At 44.7% G+C, this 23373-nt stretch overlaps 3 protein-coding genes and 1 long non-coding RNA gene across 6 annotated transcripts; all 4 read right to left on the minus strand.

Annotated features, from left to right (window-relative positions):
- Nucleotides 1–381: 381 nt before the first annotated feature.
- On the minus strand, nt 382–4187 carry LOC101783783. 2 transcript variants are annotated; one of them, XM_004967735.4, is made up of 5 exons: nt 3906–4187; nt 2202–2633; nt 2079–2113; nt 1018–1963; nt 382–895 (listed from the first exon to the last, which is right to left on the minus strand). In XM_004967735.4, the coding sequence occupies exons 2-4, from the start codon at nt 2542–2544 to the stop codon at nt 1040–1042; spliced, it is 1302 nt and encodes a 433-aa protein (XP_004967792.1). In that variant the 5' UTR covers nt 2545–2633; nt 3906–4187; the 3' UTR covers nt 382–895; nt 1018–1039. The 2 variants fall into 2 exon arrangements, with proteins under 2 accessions (XP_004967792.1, XP_004967791.1); XM_004967734.4 differs by having other exon boundaries at nt 2202–2637; nt 3906–4186.
- Nucleotides 4188–5284: 1097 nt separating this feature from the next.
- Nucleotides 5285–7284, minus strand: LOC105914460. The gene is made up of 2 exons (XR_001164067.2): nt 7000–7284; nt 5285–5694 (listed from the first exon to the last, which is right to left on the minus strand). It is a non-coding gene; the product is annotated as an uncharacterized LOC105914460 (long non-coding RNA).
- Nucleotides 7285–8613: 1329 nt separating this feature from the next.
- Nucleotides 8614–11082, minus strand: LOC101785393 (protein CASPARIAN STRIP INTEGRITY FACTOR 1). Its single transcript, XM_004967736.3, has 3 exons — nt 10803–11082; nt 10561–10604; nt 8614–9012 (listed from the first exon to the last, which is right to left on the minus strand). The coding sequence occupies exons 1-3, from the start codon at nt 10879–10881 to the stop codon at nt 8857–8859; spliced, it is 279 nt and encodes a 92-aa protein (XP_004967793.1). The 5' UTR covers nt 10882–11082; the 3' UTR covers nt 8614–8856.
- Nucleotides 11083–16557: 5475 nt separating this feature from the next.
- LOC101785801 (transcription factor Pur-alpha 1) lies at nt 16558–20330 on the minus strand. Of its 2 annotated transcripts, none has more exons than XM_004967737.3 (5): nt 19887–20330; nt 19733–19780; nt 17478–17630; nt 17141–17383; nt 16558–17051 (listed from the first exon to the last, which is right to left on the minus strand). In XM_004967737.3, exons 1-5 carry the CDS (start codon nt 20220–20222, stop codon nt 16899–16901), a joined length of 933 nt encoding a protein of 310 aa, XP_004967794.1. In that variant the 5' UTR covers nt 20223–20330; the 3' UTR covers nt 16558–16898. The 2 variants fall into 2 exon arrangements, with proteins under 2 accessions (XP_004967794.1, XP_012701171.1); XM_012845717.3 differs by having other exon boundaries at nt 17141–17392.
- Between the last annotated feature and the right edge of the window lie 3043 nt (nt 20331–23373).

The following is a 23373-nucleotide window of genomic DNA, read 5'->3' on the forward strand; positions in this document are numbered from 1 at the left end:
CAGACATCTTACAAAGTGTGTCCAAGTCTAAGCTTCGTTTGCGTCCCAACTCTTTTATGTTCCAAAGGATCAAGCCAAAATATTAACATTTGTACGAGTTCCAGAGGAAATCTTTTGCAAACGTTTATGCGCCACAAACTACAACCCAAAAAGATTTGCGCAAGTTCAAGAGGAAGGAAATGTATGAGTGCCTGTGTGTGCGGCTTATAGCCTGCTGAAATGGAACCATTCATTCGGATATCGAAAATATCCAGAACTCTTGACCGGTAAAGGAAGGCACGATCAATCCCTCTGTTTACCGGCCTGATCTCGCCGGTGAGCCTAGGGTAGTGACACATCAGCTGGTGCAACAGTGAAAAACCATTATGTATAGCTTCAATGTGTGCTTTAACTTGCATTGTGCATTTCCGTAACAACAAAATCAGCTCGCGATCAACAAAACTAGGCGTCTCGTAAGCGAACACCCCATCTTAAATCTCTCTAAAGCCTTCAACCCAACAAACGCACACGATCAAACAATAATAGGTGCCATAGCAAATCATACAAAAACAACTGCTGAGTACAATAAATAATCTAGCATGCTGGGTTATGTAATCTTGCAACCCAGCATTGGGCCTTACATCCTGGAAGGCCACTCCCTTTTCTGTTAGATTACCTGCTACTATTACTAATCTGCAACCAGGGCGTACAATAACCCTGTGTTTCATAGTATAAGAAACCTTGTTATTTTACTATCCTGAATTCCTGGGACCTGCGCTAGCATGCGCGGTGCACCAGTATCCGAAATGATGGCTGGGAGAAACTTCCAAATATGTTTGGTTGCTCGACAGCTCTTGCACCAGTTGACTCCATTAGCTTGCATGCTAGGGAGTTCACCTCCTCTTAAAGATTCTTCCTGTGAAAAGAACACGAAATGGGTTGATAATGTTATCCACTTTTATGAACTAAAAGATATAAAACTAGTAACCTACCATCTGGAAGTGAACTTGCAGAACATAATAATGGAGAGCAGCTCACCTTATGATGATTGGAAGCAATCCTACTCTCTCCAGTGCCTTGCCCAGAATCCCTTCTTTCTTGTTGAATCAGTCTCCGAGACTGACCGCGGTGGTCGAGAGCCAATGGAGAAATGTCTCCTCAAAAATGGACGACTAAATGGGACCTTCATGCTTGAACTTGTGCCTAACCTGGGCTCTCTTCTACCTTTCTTCTGGTGCTTAATGTTTCCATCTAGATCAATATCAACTACCACATTTTTTGGTATCTTGTTCTTGATCTTTGATTCCAGCTTCCCAAATAGCTTCACTGTACATTTCTCCCCGTGTGTGCATACAGGGCATGGAGGATCATATTTGTCAGCTTCTGTAGTTATGCTATCCAGACAGTCAGCATGGTAAACATGGCCACACAACAAAACAGCAACAACAGCAAGCTCCTGAGCATTCCAAGTCGATCTTTCCTTTAACAATTTTAAACACAGCTTGCACACCTCTTGATCCGGAGGAAGGCTTGTGGAATTTGAAGCATTTGATCTTGTCATTTTACTGGAAATGGATCCTAAGAGCTCACTGTCAAGTGACCACCTCTCTCTTTGGGATGTCGCAACCATTTCAGAAAACGTGCGCATTGACCAACCATCAGATGACTCACCATGGGATCCTGCTGCTGACAGGTCATTGCTACAGACTGAGAGCATGGAAGAGGATGGTCTTCCTTCAGGAGAGCTGATTTCATTGAGAGACCTGAGAGATGGAATTTTGCTATCCGAGACCTGTCTGTATAATTGATATCCTGGTGAACGCCGTGCTTTCTTCATCGAATCTGAATCTGTTGGTTGTGAATGACCCCTGGAGGATGAAGGATCTGCTCTGGATACTAAGGGTGGTGTTGAAGGAACAGATGCTGATGTCTTCAAATCCAAAGCAACACTTCCCATGTCCAGTGATTTCCTGGTAAGCTTCGCCTGCACAACATATTGGAAATAAAGATGTCAGACAACAAATGCAGTGGGATTACGAGTACAATAAACCTAGACGGTAATAACTACTATTTTTTGCAAAAGATAGCTTGATGCATACCTCAGGGGAAGAAATACTTGCTGTGGAGCGGTCGGCTGAGAAAAGTATAAATCAGTAAAAAAAGTGTCAATTTGGTTGGGAAATACACAATAATATAAAGGATGATTTCATGAAAATTGTTACCATGAGGATCAGCCTTTGTAGCCTTAGGAGCTTCCATTTTCTTATCAGATTTGTGCCACTTTGTCCTGTGAAGCACGTCAGAAGGGCTAGTTCCAAGGCTATTTCCATTAGAAAGGCCTTCAGTTGGTGCAATGGAACCACTCTTGGTTTCAGGCCGAATGCTTCCACTGCTATGGTTGGAGAACAGAGTAGGAATTTCCATTATGTCTTCTATGTGTGTGCGATTGTCCCATCGAAAGCTCCATGATGGTGAGTGCCTTACATTCCTGTATGCTGATACTTCTATCGGAGTAATGCATGGCTGTGTCCTCTCCTTTGCAGCTATGCAGCAATTAGCTCCCATGTTGCTTAAAGAAAGAATTAATATGCTGACAGTTTTATCACTCAAATGCTGAATTCATTCATGTGAACCAAACATCAACCCCACACTGCCTAACTGTAAAGAAAGACAATAACAACAATAAGGTCATTTCCAACAAAGAAATAGACAAGGGCCCATAGTGAAGTTAAAGAAGATAGTATGTACTATAGACAGGTGCACTCTAAGCTTACACTTAGAAGCCCTCAGAGGGAGCTAAGGGTACCACATAAAAAGAAGAAAGCAACCCCTAAAAGGAAGACAAGGGGCATCGATAGCAGGCTTATCTGAAGAACATGTACGTTTGGAATTATTAAGCTTTGTTAAATCCAAAAAATCCATGTAACGGTCTTGTAACCTTTAGGATTCTAGAAATGCTATCCACAACAAATCGGGCAGCATATAATTGCATTGCTGCAGGGGCTGGACTACTGAAAACTGAAAAGACCTGGGAGAGAGGCAATGGAAGAGGACAAAAGAGAAAATTAAACTAATACGAGCCTAACAATACGACATGAATGATCAGATGGGGATTCATCAATCTAAAATAGGTATGAAACTCACAGGCTCATACATTTACATAATTTTTTTAGTAAATGGAGGAAGATAACTAGTAGCATGCTTTCAATTCATTACTATTCCCTCATGCCATGCCTAAATACCTCCAGGTAGAAACATCAACATCCATAAAGCCACCACTTAGCTTATCCATAATAAGATAGCTAAAAAGAAATGAAAATAGATGCTTGCTTATAATTGAAGGCACCAGTTAGAGAAGCTGGCTAACTACAGCAGGTGAAAATGTGTGGAGGAAGAAAGCAGCTGTTAGGTATACCAGCATCAAGACATTCCAAAACTAAAGTGCACTCAAAGGCCAGAGATTCTTCTTCCCACACAACACAATAGCATCTAGCATCTGTCCTTAACTCCTTACTGCCGAATAAGCACTGTGTGAAACCAGCGGTGGGATGGAAAAGTATAATAGTTTATTTCTAGTATCGGATCAGAGCAAAATAAAGAGAATTCTGCACCCTTCCATCACATCATGGTTATGTTACTCTCAAGTCAAAATTATCCTGGATGTGGAAATTTCTTACCAAAGGACTCGATAACTACTGGTAAATATATCTAGTTGATAAAATTTGCGGCAGGAACTAACACGAAAGGCTAGATCAATATACATCACACTCGAATCATAATTCGAACAGATGGCAAGGTAGCACCGATTAATACCCACAATTCATCAGGAACTACCTGCCCGCGGGCGGGGCGAACAGGACAACGGAATTCCCTATTTCCACCCCAACCTAACGCGACAGGTGCCCCCCGTAGCTCGCGGGAATTACCTCGAATCACGCGAACGCCGGGCCCCGATCCGCCCGACCAGCATCCAGCGACCGCACCGTCGCCGAAGAGGAACCCCGACCGGACGGCGCGGGGCCCGGATCTGACGCCGCTGGTCCGTGGCGACGCCCGACGCGCAGACTGCCCCCCAGCGCCGCGAGCTCGGGTAGGGGCGGGTTCCGCTAGGGTTGGGGCTCCGCGGGAGGTGAGATTGAGAGAGTATGGGGAGGGAAGCGACGGAGGAGGGGGGGAGAGAGAGAGAGAGAGAGAGGAGGGAGGGGAGAGAAAGGGAGTGTGGCTGTGTGGGTATAAAACCCGGTGCGCAGTGGGGAATGGGTCTCGGTCTCCGCTTGGCGCTGCGGCCTGCGATGCGCGCGACAACGAAACTGCTCCGGCCACCCGATGGAGTGGACACGAGACCCTGCCTCGCGACGCTTCCGTCCGCGACCGCTGGAACCACGTGCCCAGCTTGCGTGTCAAGGACCGGGCCCACCTGCATTGACTCGAGGTGCACAGTGTCCACCTTTCCGAATTCTGATAGTGCTTTCGGGTGCCTATCTCAATGTCCTGTGGGCCATACGTCACGATGGCAGGTGCTGCTGGGCTCGGGCCGTAAGCATTTTGCCCTCCACCTCGATGGCTGCCTCTCCTGCCTCTCCCCTCCCCCTCCATCTAGATCTGCAAAGACCGTGTCACCATCGTCATCTGCAAAGATCGTATCACCGTCTTCATCATTGTCAGGTCCGCGCGAGCGTTCCCACTTTCTTCATCTTCTTCCTCTTAGGCGAGCGTCCACACACCACGCTCCTACTCCATCTCTAGCGGCTTCCGTCACCAGATGCCTTAACCATCTGCCGTCGCGCTAGTCCGGTTTTCATCGAGGATGGCACCATGACACCCCCGCCCGACACTACCCACCGATTGTCTTTCGTCGTCCCGGCCAACTGTGCCATCGCTACCTCACCTTGCCGTCCACTGCCACCGCTAGGCCAACAGCCTCCCCGGAGCTCCCTCTAGGCCTCGGAGCACAGGTAACTCCACCCCTAAATCACCGAACTAGGAACCCAAACCCTAAGATCGCTTGAGCGCCACCCATCACCGGAGTCGATGTGTTGCTACCTCCTTATTTCCCTTGTTATTTTCTTCCTCTTCTTTGGCATTTCCCTTTCCATAGCAATTTGTTTTTTCATGTGAGCAAAGTTTTCCAAATTGGGAAGGCTCTCGTGTTAATAAGAAATTGAGAGCCCTCTCAATTTAGTTTTTGCGAAATGATAAGAGTGATTGGTTGATGAAAAAACAGTGGTTGCCATAACTCTCCGCAGTTCATTTAGACATCGCAAGCACACGTGTGCCTCCAAATTTGGACTCTGCAGCCTCAGCATGGATGGTAATAACGGACTACGGATGATGTAAACAATTCCCAATTTCTCATGTTAAATCCACTGACCCAAAAACATTGGATACACCATTACAAAAAGAGTCATTGACCATGTCTTAACTCTCCACCTAAGGGCTTTAGCCGTTGGACTTTAAAACAGTTACTGTGGAGCTATGTGTGTACGGTTATCCCACCCGAAGCTCCATGGTGGCGAGTGCCTTACCCCTGTACGTTGAAATTTCAATTGGAGCCATACATGGATGTGCTCTCCCTGGTAGCTATGCAGCAATTAGCTCCCATATTTTATTAGTCAATGTCCCTTATATACAATCAATTAATCAAATCTTCAAAGTTCATCCATGAGATTAGAAAATCTCAAGTGATGAATAACATGATGGCCTCCCAAGATGACACTGCAAAATAAGGACAACCACATCATATTCATGAAGAAATGAACGTGTGCCTTCAAGAAAGCACTACCCGAAGTGGGCAATATTAGCCGTAACAGGTCTTGAAAGACTCCTTGTGTAGGCACAACATTAAAAGATGAAAGCACCCTAATAAGGAGCCAAGAAGCATTAGAAATAAACTTATTTAATACTGCACAAAATAGAGCCTATGTTGACCTGCTTATTAATTTTTGTGAGAGCTCAATTACTAGGAAAAAACAATTACCTTACAATATACATGTCTTAATAGAAGCAAACAGACGAGGGAAACATAGAGAATAAATTGTATAAAAAAATATGAGGTTAACTGATCCAACAGGGTGCAAAGCAATCTCATGGACACATAAATCATCTAAAATTTGTGGAAATAGCATTCACTTTTGTGGAATTCAATAATCACACATTCTAAAAAAAACTTGATTTGGTGATAAATTTGCCGAAGGTCAAGTGTAATCTTATGGAAATGTGAAAGCCAGAAAATAGTTTGAAGCATGTGTGCTTATATTTAGAACTTTCTAAACATAAGAACGATGTCAGGACCCACCGCTGAAGTTGTTGAAACTTCAACTAGGAGCCACGATGTGCATATTTACTAGAAGGCAAGTCCAAAAATTACATAGAAAAATATTCTCAATTAATTTGTGTGAGTGTTTCGTCCAATAGGAAATGAGCTCAACTTGAGCAAGAGAAGCTGTGAACGAAGGCACTATCAGGTACTGACGACGGCATATTCCAAAACTTAGACGCACTCATAGAGCACCCATTCCTCCTGGCAATACCTAAGCATCTTTGGCGTTTTATGCATATATCAATCAAAGAATTGTGGAAACAAGGCTGAAAGGCAAGAGCAATTACCTAATCGGGTATCGGACTAGCACACAGTGGGCACAAATTCACAAAACGTAGGAAGCTTCTTTTTGTACAAATAAATATGACATTTTGCACAATTTTCAACATAATACATCATGAGAATGGATGGCTGCAATCATCATCGGAGATTCAAGATTCAAATTCAACTTATCTGTTTAAATGGACTACTAGGTACTATATAGTACAAGTCAAATTAAGCACTAGTTTGCATTTTATTTACCATAAATCATATACGCATCCGGTACTTATACCATATATATACATCTGCCGTTGGGAAATCCTCTGCCCCTCTCCTCCCAACACCCCACTAAAAAAACTTATCGTACTATATCCCACAAAAGAGACCATAATTCGAGTTCCTCAGTTTTCTAGAGCGGAATCGGAAATTGCCTGGAATACCTTGAATAACTCAGAGGCCAACAAATCGCCCAAACATCTTCGTTCGGGAGAGGGATGATTCACTCCGCAAATATTGATTGATGCGCGCATCACGAACTTGCACCGGAGCCTAGAATCCGATCCGCCGTTGCCTTTAGGAGGGCTGCTTAGTCGGGGAGCTAGGGTTAGATGGAGAGGCGGAATCTTAGGAGAAGGGGATGTACAAGGATGCCCCGAGAGGAGGAAGACAGGAGATAGCGCGGCGTGGGTATGGAAGCGGGTGGGTACGAGATCCGGTGAGAAATGGTTTGTCCAGTTCCTGCGCGCCTGCAGGGGGGAGTGCCGCTGCGTCCACCCAGCCGGCTGAGCCGGGGGCACACTCCCGCGCCGCCCACGCGTCGCCGGGCGCGCGGGTTCGGGGATGCCGGGCCCACCTGCATTGGCTCAGCGGAGCTGCGGGTGTTGGAGCGGCGTGGTACGCGTGGCGGGTTTGGTGGGCAGAAGACGTTTCCAGGAAGGCAGCCGCTGCTCATCACACGCCCGCTGACTTCTGCAGTACGTGGCTTGGCGAGTCAGGTCAGGTCGTAGTGTGTGCGGTCAGCCGAGTACGAACGGACCTGTGGCTGTGTGTCACTGTGCTGTGTGCCGCTCGTGCTAGGCCGCCGGTGGGCCGAGGGCCTGGTCGCCGATGCAAACATAAATGGGCCTGGGCCTCCTGGGGCCCTTTTGAACGTGGAATGATTTTTCCCTGTTTTTTAGCTTGAATGCACAATAATTATATATACGCTCAGATCGTCTTGTGTTTCCAATTCCTCGCGCGGATTATTCAGCTACAAATCGGCACATTTCTTGCGTTCCAAGCGAGACACCACTATTAGGCCTGCTTGGCAGGCTTTTCTAGTTTTTGGTTGATAGTAGAAACTGAGAAACGGTTCTGGTTCTTCTCTAGAACCCTGAATCATCTAGTAGTGTGTTTCTTTGATTTTGCTTACATTTTGTAGCATTCATTGGGTTTCTGGCAAGAAAACCTACCAGTTCAACAAGATTGACGCGTTCAAGCTTAGGGTGCTTCATTTCCGTAATTACCCATCCAGTTTAGGTCCCAAGACCGTGCGACCATGTATTTGACTTTGATATGGTGTATCATGAATGTTTATGCTTACCTGCAATATCATGTCCGGATCTCAGCGCCAATAAGTTTATAACCAGGGTATCAGAGTACAACAGCATTTTGATGGCTAAAATATTGCCCTACTAAGAGCTTTTGTGACACAAGTACAGCTAGCCACTACTACCAATGAGCTGAAAAATGGATATATAGTTTGGTGGTTTAGGGTTACCATCACGGAAAAATAAAATCTGGTGAACGATCTCCAATCTCCATGCCCCTCATAAAAATTGGCCACCATCAGGAAAATTTCGTTTCGTGGTACTGCACAACCATGATACTTTCCACAGCTTTCTAATAAACACAAACATATTATGCAAAACAAAAGTGCAAATTGTATATGATTAGGTCATTTTATTTTCACATAGAGCCAAATTAAAAATATATACACACACACATCTCTAGCTACGAAAACCTTGGCCTGGCCATGGGTAAAACTACCCATCACTCAACAACAATGCACACTCTTATTCTGACGACGACAACAAATATACTACTAGCTCTCATATAAGTGATGATAAGTTTCAGACATACACATGCACATGTATCAACAATTTAGTGTACACACACATATAATCAAGCTGGACATGCATGGTAATGATGATACACGAGATTATTCGACAAATATATGTGGCACATATATATGTATAAGGAGGAGCGACTAGCAAGCAACATGTATTCGAGGATATGATCTCAAATGGGTTGTGGCTCTAGTTTGGTATGTCCTTGAAGTGAGGCTTAGACATGGTCGGGGTAGGGTCGTAGCGCCCGTAGTCGTCCATCTTCACCTGCTTGAGAATTCTCTCGTGGACCACCGCCGCCGCTTCGTCATCTCCCTGCAGCTGCTGCATGGATTCCGACGTCTCCTGCAATGCATGCATGAACAATCACACGCTAGCAAGTTGTAAGGATTATCTGGCTGGCGAATAGAGATTAGGGTGCAAAGGTAAAATTGTATAAATCCTCCCATAAGTTATTTGAAGTTTGACATCCTTCTCGAAAATTATTTTTGTTGTAAGTGCCCACCCCCTATTCAATTTTGTTACGACCCCTCCCCTCCCCGAAAAAAAGGGTATGCACATGCTTAAAACGAGTTAATATGTTTTCATAAATTGTGAGCCGCCATTGTGGTCTTTATCGACATTAGATAAGGTTTTAAAGATTCCACAAATAAAAAGGGATGATGAGAGCCTAAACTTTGTTGCGCCGATGGAGTTTCGCTATTTGAAATAAAATCAAAATAACATAATGAATAAGTATAATACAAGTACTTGACAAAACTTGAGTCAGTGAAAACGGGTTGATTCTGTCAAGCATGTATGTGCACTTGGGTTTTTTTTTTAACAGAACTGAGTAGGGGTGAGTATTTGCAACAAAATGACTTATATATGAAGGGGATGTCAAACTTCAAGTGACTTACGGGGAAGTTTATGCAATTTTACAGAGTGCAAATCTATATATATTGTGTAGCTTATCACTATGGATGTACTCATATGGTAGGGTTGCAACTATATATTCCTAGAGGTGAGTGTGGTTGCGTATATGTGAACATCAATGTTTGTGTTGTGGTTCGAAAAAAATTGCAACCTTAGTTCCGTAAAAATCTAAAAAATTGTATAGATAGGAAATGGTGTATATATCCTTCTTCCATCGTGAAGTTTCAAGAGAGCTAATTAAACGATAACCATGAGTTCAATTACCAACTTCATCTTCATGCAGCTGTCTAATGCGTACCCCCATACAGCATGTATGTTATTTAGAATCAACACCTTTGCCCCCACAAGAATTTTGTACTCCATCCATTATTAAATATATAATGCTTAGAACAAACAAATTAGTTCATGTTTGAACTAATTAACTTATTCTAAATATTATATATTTAAAAACGGAGGTAGCATTATTTCACTCAAATTCCATGCTCCATATATTTCATAATATGTCTAATAAATCAGGTTGATGCTGGGGGTATTTGTATATTTTTCATAAACTTAGTCAAAACTATAAAAATCTCATTTTTGGGACAAGACTAAAACGACGATGGATGGACCAAGTATCCATATGACAATGAAGAGTATACGACTGGGCTAGCGCTGTGCTAACCCGTCAAATCAAACTGATTGTCCTATTGGAATGCACGGGATGTCTAGAAATAAACCCTCTTGGAGTTGAAAAATCGCATCTTATCATGCCTAGTCAACGTATTGCATGTTCTATTGCCGTGCTCTTGAGGGAGGAGAGGACGGGACTAATAATACAGAGAGAAGAAAATTCATTCCAAGTTTTTCGCATTACTTTTTGTGCAATGTCAAACATGCTGATAGTTGAATAAGAGCAACAAGTATATGCATTTCTGGCTAGCTGATGAGTAATTTATGCGCACAATTATTTCTCGCTTGTTTTTTAAATGAATATACCATGGATTCTGCGTCATCTTTGTTTACCAGCTTCCTATGCCCTCCTGCATCAAGCAAAAGCTCCACAGATCACAAATAAAGAAACTAAAACAAAACTAGCACAGATGCGCACAAAATCTTGTGCATCAGAGAAACATTTATAGAACTCAGCTCCTAATGGTTCGAACAGGAGCATTGATAAAGAAAGCATGCGCATGCACACGCATGAGCTAATCAAACAAAGCTCGACGAGAGAAGCTAACCTGCCATGGAGGACAGCAAGAGCGAAGCGAAGACGACGGCAACAAGATAGCTGGACTTCCTGGGCTCCATGGCGCTCATGGAGCATGCAACCAGCTAACCTGTCCTGCGTTTCCTCAGCTTGAAGAGAGAGGGACCGAGAGAAAAGCTAGGGAAGGAAGAGCCTGCAGACGATATGGCAGGAGATGAGAGGAGCCTGCCTTTCCTTGGTTTGGACACAAAGGAACCTGCAGATGTGAGTTGTCCGCAGGAACAAATTAAAAGGAGGCATGCACTAGTCTAGACAAAATGGATGCAAATACATTATCATTGTCTCCCTGAGATATGATAGGTATGTGAATCTCAGTGGAGTCCCTGTTGCAGGGGTGCTGTTCATTAAAAAAAAACAAAAGGCAGATTAAAGGGGATGGTCAGAGCTTTCCCTGTGGAATTTTGAGGGTCTTGTCATCATTAGACTTGCTGGTGCAGACTTGTCATCATAAGCTAAAGGCACTGACATGGTACCAGTACATGCCATGCAAGTAGTCTCCCCTTTTATTAGTCTATTTGCATTGCTGATGCATACCAACTGCATGCATGGAGTATAAGAATGGTATGTTATAATTTTTTTTTACGGAGAAGAGAAATTCTCATGAAGAAATCAAGCCGTGGATGCTGGTTGCACACAACTATGGTGCTGGTAGGTGCCACAAGAGATTAGAATATGTTAAGTGAACCTGAAGGCATGCATTCTGATTTGTGTATTATATGTGCAGTTTTGCATTGGACAAGAGTGGCCCTTGGTCAGGGATCTGCAGGGGTGTGTTTGATGGCCATACATGGGACAACCATCAAGGCAACAAGCAACATGCTGAGCACCAGGAGTCCAGTACTTCCAGATAGAAACCATACTTGATGCTTGACCCGTAACTTTTCAGGCATGCAGGCAAAGAGAATGATGCGGGTACCTCCAGTTTGTTTTTTAACTGCCCCGGCCCACTGCAACCTCAGTTTAGGGATAAGTCAACAACGCAAAGAAAAACCCAGCGTCATCGATGCATACACAGAACTATTTTCTACACAAAAATAACGAACAATCATCGCTAGGTTCATTTATCATGAAGAACAGTTTCTATCACAGTGTTATATACTTCCACGCATTTTGGCTACAAAACACTGAAAAGTGATCTCCAAAGTTGTATGCGTCGTCATTATCTGAAACTTGATACAATCTCGAATGGAGGGAATAGTATACATTATTTTGAAAGTGCACGCAATTATATGTGGAGAACAGTGAGTTAAAAACAATTGAGGTACTCAGCAGTCAACATTATGGGCTATCACGTAAAGTATCCAGAAAAGAAATACTTTACACGAAAAAGCTGGTAAAAGGATATGCTCGCCTTGTTAGTGGGGAACTGCTTTAGTGTTTCGGAATATTTTGCCATCTAATCAGTTTAGGGGTGGTAGACAACGACAATCGGAGCTAACTGTGTAGTGGAGAATAAAGAGACCGTGCATGCATGCATGGGCCTTTCCTTTTTGAACATGACTAAGACATATAGTCTTGTTCAATTAAATCTAGTTAGGCTAATATGTACGTGCCTAAAAAACTCAAGGAGTAAAATGCACCGCCAACCCTCGAACCTGCGAGGAGTGCCATCTAGATATCCGAACTTTTAAAATGCACATCTAAGTCCCCAAACTTGTTAATCGGTTCAGGTGACATCCAAATCTACATAACATGTGTTAATCTGCCCGTATGGCACGTTGAGTTGGCATTGACATGGACGTGACTATTTGGGATCCTCAAATGTGCATTTAGGGACTCAAATGAGCATTTTAGGAGTTTGGAGTCCTAGATGGCACTCCTTGCCAAATTCGAGGACCGAACCGTACATTTCACTCAAAATCAAACGATCAAGCTAATCTCTACGTATTGAATTTACAGTTCGGAGTAATCGTCTTTCCCATGGTGGAGTTTAAATTGTCCGAATGGTATTTGAACGAGTCCTTGTCTCCTTGATTGAGGGAGAAGTTCATACATTCAACACAACGCGTATATGTAATAATTTGGGATATCGGCTTTTCGGATGATATGGGCGCGTGGTCTGGCAACATGGACGAAGAAATTACGAAGCATCAGCTTATAAAATTGTATTACTGAACGGATTGTGACACTCTAAGAGGATGTTCTAACTGTGACACTCTAAGAGGGGGTGAGTAGGATGTTCTAATAGCTAAGGCACCTAACATATATAAAAACTTATATTAATTTCTATCTAGATGTGCACTAGATTTTTCTATGTGTTGTTATCTCTACCGCAAAAGAGTTTTGCACCCTAGGTTCCAATCCTATAAACTACACATGGCAATTCTAGGAAAGGTAAACGCGGAATTGTAAGTGTAATAAGAAATGCGGAAGGTAAATGAGGTAGAGAAGGCAAACTCCCGACATGGCGACACGGCAATTTTCACTGAGGTATCGGAAAGCAAAGCTTTCCACTAGTCATCGTTGTTGGAACCCCTCTCAAAGGGAATGCCCGTGCAAGGGCATAAACTCTCCGGTTAAGTAACTCCATAGGATAGCCGACGGGCCCTCCCCACACGTAAGTGGGTCTCCGCTTAGCCTTTCTCAGATGCTCCTTACCGCTCTTCACTTGGTAGAGCTTCGGCAAAACGCCGAGAGCCTCTCCTCCCTCTCACAAGCACCGGCGGCCGCTCCACAAACATGGTTGGAGGGTCTCGCAAGACTTATAAGGTCCGAATTTACAACTCTCAATGCGCGCAAGCACGGATACAAAGGAGGTGTGTAAACCTCGCCTAACTCTAGGCTAATTCCTAAAGCAATGCGCTAATAGGCCTAAACTGGCACTAATCAAGACCTAAGCTTTATGCTAATTTTCTTAGTCTTCTCTTTAGCACTTTGGTGGATAGAGCACTTGTGTGTATGTGAGAACCAAGCCTATAGCTTCTCCAAGCTCTAACACACCTCAAATAGCCAGGTAATAGGGTATATATAGCCCCAACTCCAAGAACTAGTCGTTACATAGCCGTTGTAACTTCCTGCTATCACCAACAATGTTCACCTGAACGCTAAACGGTAGTTGTTCGATCACCCCTCGAGTAGCGAGTGTACACGGCGTGTGTACACGGGCTACACATTTTCTAAGATTACAATAAAATTCATACTTATGCAAATAAAAATTAGAAATTTGATATTTCATGATCCAAATGTAAAAAGTTACAAAGCTTAAACTTAAATTGACTAAAGTTCTAATCATTGGTTGGGTCTTACTAGTTGATGGTGCCATAGTGATAGTTCATACTTTCTTGTTGCCTAAACGTTGTTTAAAATGGTCTACTTGTCGTGTAAAACTGTGTAATCACCATGTCATGTACACCATTTAGACCGGGTAGGGCTGTTTTTTTATCATGTAAATGGTTGAATAGTGTAATCACCATTTAGGCCCTAAACTACACGGTAGGCCATCGAGTAATGTTTACACAGCGTGTAAATGTCCTACACGGCCATGTAGGGGAACATTAATCACCGATTCATTCATTGCCATAGTTACTGTAGCCACCGTATGAACTGGTGAGGCCCAAATTATACTCCAAACCTTCCAGAGCCGATTTTGAGCCGATGCTGAGCCGAGCCGGTGATCATTGACTGATTCGGTGATGGTTATTGTTACTAGAGTATGAATCGGTGGTAACAGTGCACGCGCCTACTTGGCCGTGCCTGTGGTCACCGACTGATTCGGTGACGATTACTGTTACCAGAGTATGAATCAATGGTAACAGTACATGCGCCTACCTTGGCCCTGGCTGTGGTCATCAACTGAATCGGTGATGGTTACGGTTACCAGAGTATGAGTCGATGGAATGCATCGGTGCATATTTTCAGCAGGTTCGCTTCAAATCTACGCGTATCTTTGTTCCGGCTTTAGTACCATCATTTGTAAGCCTTAGAATAAGACTATCTTATTTGGATGTCGAAGAATTCTTCTAAATCTTTCTTTTTCTTCTCATTTTGATGGTTTTGTAATTTATCCTTGGAACCTATAAAACACCTATAAAGGTACATCTTACAAACACATTAGTCCCAATGACTATATTATCATTAATCACCAAAATTATTATGTCCTAGGATCATTTTCCTTACAACTACAATCCTGCCTACGGCATACCGGCTAACCTCACCGCCTAGCACGGCGGGCATCAGCGACGTCAGCAAGATTATCATGAACTGCTCGCCTACCTTCTCCCTACAGCCGCATCGCCCTAGACGCTATAGGCCCTTGCATTGCCAGCTTCCTCCGCAAGTTCTGCGGAGCCTTCATCGTCTCGCTCGATGCAGGTTGCCTCTTTCAACATTCCTCCGGAATGACGACTAGTCGAATGAGGCCAGTCTCAGTGCATAATTTTATTGCACTGTTACTAAAAATGCTAACTTTGTAATTTAATCTGATGGGTTTCATGGGACGAAACTCCTCTCTCGTCTGATGAAACGCACCCTCCTCTCTATTCATAATGATCATGCTAAGTCAGCAAAATTGCTTACGTAGCATAGAATTTAATACTAATGAAACATAAAACTTACCATTGAAACTGATCTAAGCTCCGGCACTTTTCCTCGCCGTTTTTAGAAGCGAGAGTCCTCGCCGTCTTGTTTTTTAAATGAAAGTCCTCGCCGTATTAATGCACCGCTAGTTAGAAAATAAAAAAGAATGCTAGCGTTTCGCCGAATCTTATGTAATTTTATCGTTTTGATGCTACATACGGAGAGTGATATAGGATTGCAGTTATTTTCAGCGGATTCCAAAATAATGTATTTCAATCGACTCTAATGCGGAGAGTGATACAGGATTGCAGTAATTTGTCGTTTGATGACTTTTGATGATGAAGACGAGGACGATTGAAAATACTACTCCGTTTTAAATTTTATGTCGTTTTGATTTTCTAGATATATATATTTTCTTACGTTATAAATATAATATATATTTACATACATAGCAAAATTTATGAATTTAGAAAAAGTCAAAACTAGCTAAAATTTCGAAGGGAGGGAGTAGTATTTTCAATAAAAAAAACTCTATTCCACTGGACTGATGGTAAGTGTGTTCATGCGGTTAGGGTCTAGGTGGGGACTCATCGCGAAAGTGGTCAGTTTGTCTTGTTTTACATGCATGCACCGATCCCGTCCATCTTTAGGCGACAATTTACCATCTCAAGCGACGTGGAACCGAGCCCTCCTGCTTCTCCCCAATTGCTTCCCCTAACCTATGCTTCTTCCCACATGGCTTTGCTACCTGGGCGTGGGCGTTGATCGGTGAGAATTTGAGAATCAAGCAGGTTCGTGACACTCCTTCCACCATGGACGATGGAAAAGTTGTCGGCCACAGTTATAGGTTAAAGCATGGTATAATGATCACCGAACGTCTGATCGCTTAAAAGAACTTCGTTTTCATTCACTGAATCCCTGCCGATGACTACGGTTCGTAGGAAAACTGCTCGTAGAACATAAGTACTACTCCGTATTTTGATTCTGATCTAAATAAGGTGGCACATAACCATGTTGTCCCAGCTAAGCATTGCAACTTGCAATGCAGCGAGACGCAAACATGACAAATAAAACACCTGAAAAATTTACTGAACATATATCAACACCGGCAGTTTTGTCACTCTGACAGACCAATATTACCTTCTCAGATATGAACATACTCTGTACTGCAGCAAGCGTCGCACGCTGGCCAGTGCACATCACACCAAGAATTCAGAATGCAGAGGGCAACTACTACTCGCAGCACAATGTCAGCAACATAGCAGATTTTCACCCCTAAACAAAAACAGCATGAAAACAGGGCTAACATTGCGGCAACGACCAACTTATACCACCCCACGAACAATATACTGCTTATTATTCCTCCAACTGAAAGAAAGAAAAAAGGTCCCAAACAAATCAATCCTCACCATTGAATTCGGGAAAAGAAAGAGGAGAGACATTATTATTCCCACCAGATGAAATAATACTGCGTGATCTACATTACCACACACCACGACACACCTACAGGAGGCATAACAGCAGTCTCGCCTTGAGGCCACGGTCAAGGTAATCATCTCTGGCTGGGCTCGACAGTGCGCACGTTGGCGCTGCTCATTCCTTCAAGTCTATCCTTCATTATATCTACAAAGTGACCAACCATTTCATGGAACTGCTTCAAACCAGAGAGCGGTAAGATTATTGACGATCGATCAGCTCCAGCCACCTATATAAGTACAAGCAGTAAGAGCAATGCGTTAGTCTGGTATGGGGGCAGAATTGTCACAGCTTATGTGATGAGCAACACCACGATACCTCAGAAATCCTCAAATAATGCCCCCTGTTGTTGCTGCCCAGGTCAAAGAAAAACCTCTTCTGATCTGCCCTAATCACCTTAGACATTCCCATGCCGCTAATTTCTTCTTGAGGAGGCAGATCAACCAAGCGTTCAACATCTACCTCGGGCCCAGACGCAGACTGGCTACCATGTCCAGCTATAAAACCAGCACCCACATCATCAGAGAGGCCCGGAAGGCGCTCTGGTGGTTCCAGGTGTTGCTGGCCAATCCGGTGTCAGAAGAACACAATAATGGTGAGATTAGAGGGTAGAGTTCATAAATATGCCACAAACAGTTCGCTTCATTAGCTGTACCTGGTTTGGATGATTTGGTAGGACATACAGTCGAGAAGCCTCGTTATTTATCTCCAATAGTACATTCCTGAATGCTTCCCAACCTTCTTCACCTGAGCTGCCAGCCGGAACAATTATGGTACTACGATTTCTGTTGACGGAGGCCTCAGAAACCTAAATACAAAATGTTGTGTCACCAGGTAAATATTGTAGTTATGTCACACATTTACACTACACAATTACTTTAGAAGCACAACAGATCAAAAGTATCATTACTTGCAGTAAACATTAAACAAAGATAAACAGTGCTGAGCCCCAACTACCGCAAAGTTAATTTAGAAGCACATGACAGTTGAGAGTTTAATAGATCAAAAGTATCATCACTTGCAAACATGAAACAAAGATAAACAGTGCTGTGCCCCAACTATCTGCAAGATTATAATCTTTGTAGTATGGTTTATACCCATGTGAACTTTGCAGCTTGACAAATGATAGAAAGTTGTATAAGGTTTCAGGAGTGCGCCATGTGTGCAATAGCTAAATAGCACTGAGGATCGAGGTGGTCTAAGATCACTACATATACCATCCAAGAAGATTAAGCAAAAGAAGCCTTTTTGAGAATACTGTAGACAATAAGCATGCTCAAAATCATTTATGATCCCCCAAAACACATCCAAGACAACAAGGAAAGCTTGGGAAATCAAACAGCAATGTGATATGTTCAGCAACAGATAACCCACCAGCAATCAGTAACATACAATATTTTATTAGATAACACCACCTGTCACAATTTGGAGCCACTATCTGAATATGAAAGACCATTTATGCTAAGAACATGCATTAAGACTTATAAGCCAGAAATTTTTCAGATGAAGATTTAATATTAGTCCATGCTGCTTATGTGCACAATGTATCCAGACTTTGCTGCCAATTTACCCTTTTATGTTGGTTTCAGGTTTTGGCGTCAATATGAAACTATGAACAGATAGCTTAATTTTCAGAAATACACTGCTCCAATTGACCATTTATAATTAAGATACAGGCAGTCAGTAACCTGCGAAATAAATTGATTTCCTTATCTATCGATATGAGCACATTAAGATTGGATATTGACATATTGCCACACCAGTACAATATTTACCAATCAAGCTTCTACTTTTTTACTTTTTCTTTGGAACCACAAGTATTACAACAAGCTAAAATATAAAAAAATTGAACAGAAATTGGTAATTCCAGAAGGCAATTGTTTTTATCAAAACAATATTACTGATTATAAAAGAACTACTGTAAATAAAAAGATAGCCAGATCAATGTAACAGTGCCACGCAAGTAAGCAGAGTTCTCCACATAATTCAGAGGTAACTGTCAGGTAGTCAGTGTGTATCTTCAGTCAACAGTTAAATAACATAACTGCAAAACCAAACCAATCTTGATTCCTTTTGCGATCCCATAAAGAGATCTATCAATCATTCAAGACCGATTGAATCCACTAATTGGTGGTGAACCTATAGCACAACATCAGCAGCTTCTACTCCCTCTGGTGAGAAATACTTGGCATTTTTTTTACTTTTCACGGTCTTAGAAGTGAAGTATTTTAGTATTTGTGGCCAAAAGGGGGATGAGGGGTTGTTAACAAGTTAACTTGGTAATTTTAGACGAGCAGAATACTCTGCACAACAGAAATACCATTCAAGGCCAACATGAGACGTTACTTTTCTCAGTGACACTTGGTTCATAAATAACTGGCAGTAACAAGCAGTAGAAGTGATGTTGCCAGAATTGGAGAAACCAAAATCTGTGAAGGGCACAGCACCAAAGGGGAAAGTCCCATCTTGATACATCTTTGGGCGGTGGCCCTGTAGGACCTTTTCAAAGCTTGAAGTAACCCACAAACACATCTTTTTAGGACTACACACTGACTTCAAGCTTTGGTCAAAAAAGACCGTGCCACTGACAAGTGGGTCTATGCTCCACATATCAATGGCAAACTTGACTCGTTATCCCATTATTAATCAGCATACCCGTTTAAAACCAAGAAGTTGAATACCTTTTTGAGTCACACGAAAAGCTGAAGATCAAAATGACTAGGAAAACAAAAATAAGACTTTTTCACTTGCTAAATCCTGTTCTAGTATGACAAATTATCCCTGTCCCAGCTAAACAGTTAGGCTCCTAAACAAAGTTCCCCAATTTGGCGATTTCACCGCAACAAACACACAAAAAAGTTCACAAAATTAGAAATTGCACACGTACACATACAGAGAACGTTACGTCACCTTGAGGAATCGGCCTCTCTTGTTCTCCCCGATATCGAAATAGAACACCTGCACCGCGCGACGAGCAGAATTCAGAGCACGCCAAAATTGGCAGCAGCGACAACAGAATCAGCGGCAAAACCGGGCGAATCGCGTAGGAAGCGGGGCCCAATACCTTGGTCTGGAGCCGTAGCTCCTTGCTGAAGGCGTCGCGCTCGTCGGTGCGGATGTAGTAGTCGAAGAGGTCGAGGAACCAGGCGACGCCGTCGACGGGGACGATGATGGTGGAGCGCGTGGCCGAGGTCTTCTCGGAGATCTTGAGGTACCTCCCCCGCGGGTTCTCCTTCAGATCGAAGTAGAACAGCTTGTGCTCGAACTGCAGCGTCTTGCTGACGAGCTCCACGTCGCCGCCCCCGCCCACGCCGCCGCCGCCGGGCCCGACGCCGCCGCCCACCATGACGCCTCCCCCGACGACTCCACCCCCGCCGCCTCCGCCACCGCCGCCGTCCATGGCCGCCGCAAGGGTAGGGTTTTTGGGGAACGGGGGGTCGCGATTAGGGTTTGGGTTTAAACGGAGGAGCTCGGGTGGAAGGAGGGGGGATGTGAGGTTGGGAATTGGGATAGATCTCGAGTGGGGGTTTACCCCGGAAACGGTGGGCGACTCGGTTTAGGTCTCGTGCAGGTGCTGACGTGTGGGGCAGGGTCCTCGTGGAGCCCGCGGGTCGGTGGGTGGGGTGGGCATCTGGTGGGCGGGGTGGGTCGGGGCTTGGCGCCCGTGTGTGCGTGCTGTACCTGCGGATGCTGACCTGACCGCGAGCTCGTGGCGTGCCGACCCGGGATTGGCCGCCCGCTCTCACTGACATGATTGGACTGGCCGCGGCTGGGTAAGGTTCCGGCACTTTTTATTCCCCTTTTGGGTTGGTTCTCTCGTTTGGGCATTGAGGCCAGTCTATAGAGATCAGCTCGTGTAAAGCCAGCATGATAGCTCAGTATGGAAACTACTAGTCTCGAGTGGATGGATAGTTTGTAAAACAACCGTACTAGAGAGGAAAGGAGGATCAGAAGTTCTACCCCTTGTCCGGTTGTTTGTGGATTTTTACCAAATCTCTAGCTAATTCGGAGTGTGTACGCGTGTGTATATATATATGTATCACAAAAGTACAATTTATTATAATACATCGATATGAGAAATAAAAAGAAGTTTCACCTACATTGTGTCTTGTCTACTTATTCTTATGCTTATCATGAGAGGCATGAGAGAAAGAAGATCCAACCGCTGACGACGTGTTTCATAACACGTTATCAGCACGACCGCTCTTCATCGACCACGCTGGAGGAGTCACCATCAAACTCAACGCCGACGATCTCACCGTCGTCCTCATCAACGACTACTTCAAAGACGTCAACTACTACATCAACATCACCAGCGAACGGATCTACACCGACTCGCCATCAAGCAGGCATGGTCGTGCCTAATGCCCTACGTGGTATGTATCTACTGATAACTGCCCTACGCGGCAAGTGGCCCTACGCGGCAAGTGGAGTAGATCAATTGGCATCATACAAACACAAGGTATGAATTATTGAAATAAAGTATTAGTAGATTGGTTTCTCTGGTCATCGAGTCCGAAAAATTGTTTGCAATCTACTTTTTGATCGGCCATGCGCCAGCATAACCTGTCGTATGTTCACGTTCATGGTTAACTCCTGGCTTAAATCAATCTACTAGCAAGTAGCTAATAGATCAAATTGCAAAGTCGGTGTAATTTCTGTACGTTGTGTGTTTCCTTATATTCGTATATTGGCACTATGTTACTAGCACATGACAGTACATGTAGTACGTAGGCTACCAGCCTTGTAGGCGGTATCATTGATTTACCACTGCCAGGGAAAGCGCCTTCAGTACCGGTTCTTAACCCCGTTTAGTAACGATTGTGCAACCGGTATTCCTACTTCGGTATTAAAGGGGCCCTTTAGTACCGAAATAACTGGTACTAAATGGGTATTAAAAAATAAATAATAAATAAAATCCGGCCGGGCGCCCGGCCCCACATCCCGCTGGTCGTGCCCGGCTGCCCCGCCCCGCAGCCGCCGCTGCCCTGCCGACCGCCGACATCCGCGGCCCCGCCGAAGAGGGAGAGGGAGAGGGAGGGAGAGGGAGGGAAAGACATGTACATGTGCCCTTGTGCCCCGCGCGCCGCCGCACCCCGCCTGCAACCCGCCGCCTCTAGCTGGCTGCCGCTCCCCCGCGCGCCCAGGCACTCCCTGCACCTCGTCCTGCTACCGCTCCTCACTGCTAGTGAGGGGCGAGCAGAAGGGGAAAGGGAGGGGCAGCAAAGGGGGCGGGAGAGGAAGGGGGCGGGGGCGGGGGTGGGAGGGGGAGGGGGCGGGGACAGCAGGAGGGATGGGAAGGGGAAGGGGGTGGCGGGCATATAAGGTTGGGAGAGAAGTGTGAGAGAAGAGAAGAGATAAGGTTAAGGGAGAAGAGATAAGGGGGACGGGAGGGGGATAAGGTTGGAAGCTCCAACCGGGACTAAAGCACCTATTAGTACCGGTTGGAGCCCCCAACCGGTACTAAAGGGGGACACGGGAGGCTCTTGGGGAGCTATCCGTTAGACTCGGTACTAATGCTCACATTAGTATTGGGTAAAAAAATCAACCAATACTAAGGGCTAGGACCAATGCTCAGTTTTCCAGTAGTGCCTGCTCATTAGTCATGAAGACTTACGTGCATACATGCATATGAAAAATAAAGGAACACTGTTGAAATATACATGGATGGATTAACATGAAGGTTAATCTCATCATCACATACGTGCATCGATCGAAAAAGCAATAATATCTTTGATATCCATGACATGAAGTCGCCATAACCTTCCTCCAGAAGCAGAAAAGTTATCGTGTGTCTACACAATGCCGTATTTAGCTGTGACCGTGAATTGTCAATCTACGACCTGCAGCCGCGTATCAGACATACTGCTGCGTATGTCCTTCTTTGTAGAGCACATCGCCTAAAGCTGTGTCAAAACAGAGTCCCATCCGCATCTGCGCCTGACGTCCCATGTAGAGAGCACTGCCAGTAGCCGTGTCAAACTCGTTAGAGCTAAATATCTATCAGCAGCCGCACGCCCGTGCTCCGATCTTACTGCTTGCCCGAACGCGTGCCGCACCACCGAAGCCACACCACCGCAGCCCATGGACTGTAGCCAAGCACCGCCGCGTGTTGTCGCTCGTAGCAACTGTAACCTGCTCGCCCACCGGCGAGCTAGGCCCGCACGCCTGCCGGCGCCGATTGTTCGCCCGCACGCGAGCCAGCGAGATCCGCACGTTTGCACGATGGCGTGGACACAAGGTGACACCGCTCGCTCGCCCGCATGCCAGTCGGCACCATCGGCCCGTCGGTCTCCTCGCCTCCCCGCACGCATGCTTACCTGCCTCCCTCGCTCGAACATTCGCGCATCGCGCGGCGCATCAGGATGAGGGGGAGCAGCCAGCTTGAAGCTGTTTTCGCCGCCACCACAGGCATCTCTGCCTGATGCAGAAAGGAGAGGAGGTCCAGTGAAGGGCTGGCGGCCAGGGTTGAACCCCATGGTTGTCGGTGCCTTTTTTTTTTATTCTGATGGAACTAGTAGGAAAAACGGCCGGGCAGGAAGAACCCACGA

This window comes from Setaria italica, chromosome V, assembly GCF_000263155.2.
Source record: "Setaria italica strain Yugu1 chromosome V, Setaria_italica_v2.0, whole genome shotgun sequence".
NCBI lineage: Eukaryota > Viridiplantae > Streptophyta > Magnoliopsida > Poales > Poaceae > Setaria > Setaria italica.

What these genes read in the sequence shown, in the direction of transcription:
- LOC101783783 (XM_004967735.4), bottom strand. Translation starts at nt 2,544, where the DNA reads ATGGGAGCTAATTGCTGCATAGCTGCAAAGGAGAGGACACAGCCATGC. An exon ending in TACAAAGGCTGATCCTCATG is followed by an intron (nt 2,114 to 2,201) that starts GTAACAATTTTC and finishes TACTTTTCTCAG; the next exon opens with CCGACCGCTCCACAGCAAGT. An exon ending in CAAGTATTTCTTCCCCTGAG is followed by an intron (nt 1,964 to 2,078) that starts GTATGCATCAAG and finishes TATGTTGTGCAG; the next exon opens with GCGAAGCTTACCAGGAAATC.
- LOC101785393 (XM_004967736.3), bottom strand. Translation starts at nt 10,881, where the DNA reads ATGAGCGCCATGGAGCCCAGGAAGTCCAGCTATCTTGTTGCCGTCGTC. An exon ending in CTTGCTGTCCTCCATGGCAG is followed by an intron (nt 10,605 to 10,802) that starts GTTAGCTTCTCT and finishes TGCTTGATGCAG; the next exon opens with GAGGGCATAGGAAGCTGGTA. An exon ending in AAGATGACGCAGAATCCATG is followed by an intron (nt 9,013 to 10,560) that starts GTATATTCATTT and finishes CATGCATTGCAG; the next exon opens with GAGACGTCGGAATCCATGCA.
- LOC101785801 (XM_012845717.3), bottom strand. Translation starts at nt 20,222, where the DNA reads ATGGACGGCGGCGGTGGCGGAGGCGGCGGGGGTGGAGTCGTCGGGGGA. An exon ending in AGCTACGGCTCCAGACCAAG is followed by an intron (nt 19,781 to 19,886) that starts GTATTGGGCCCC and finishes CGCGCGGTGCAG; the next exon opens with GTGTTCTATTTCGATATCGG. An exon ending in TACCAAATCATCCAAACCAG is followed by an intron (nt 17,393 to 17,477) that starts GTACAGCTAATG and finishes TTCTGACACCGG; the next exon opens with ATTGGCCAGCAACACCTGGA.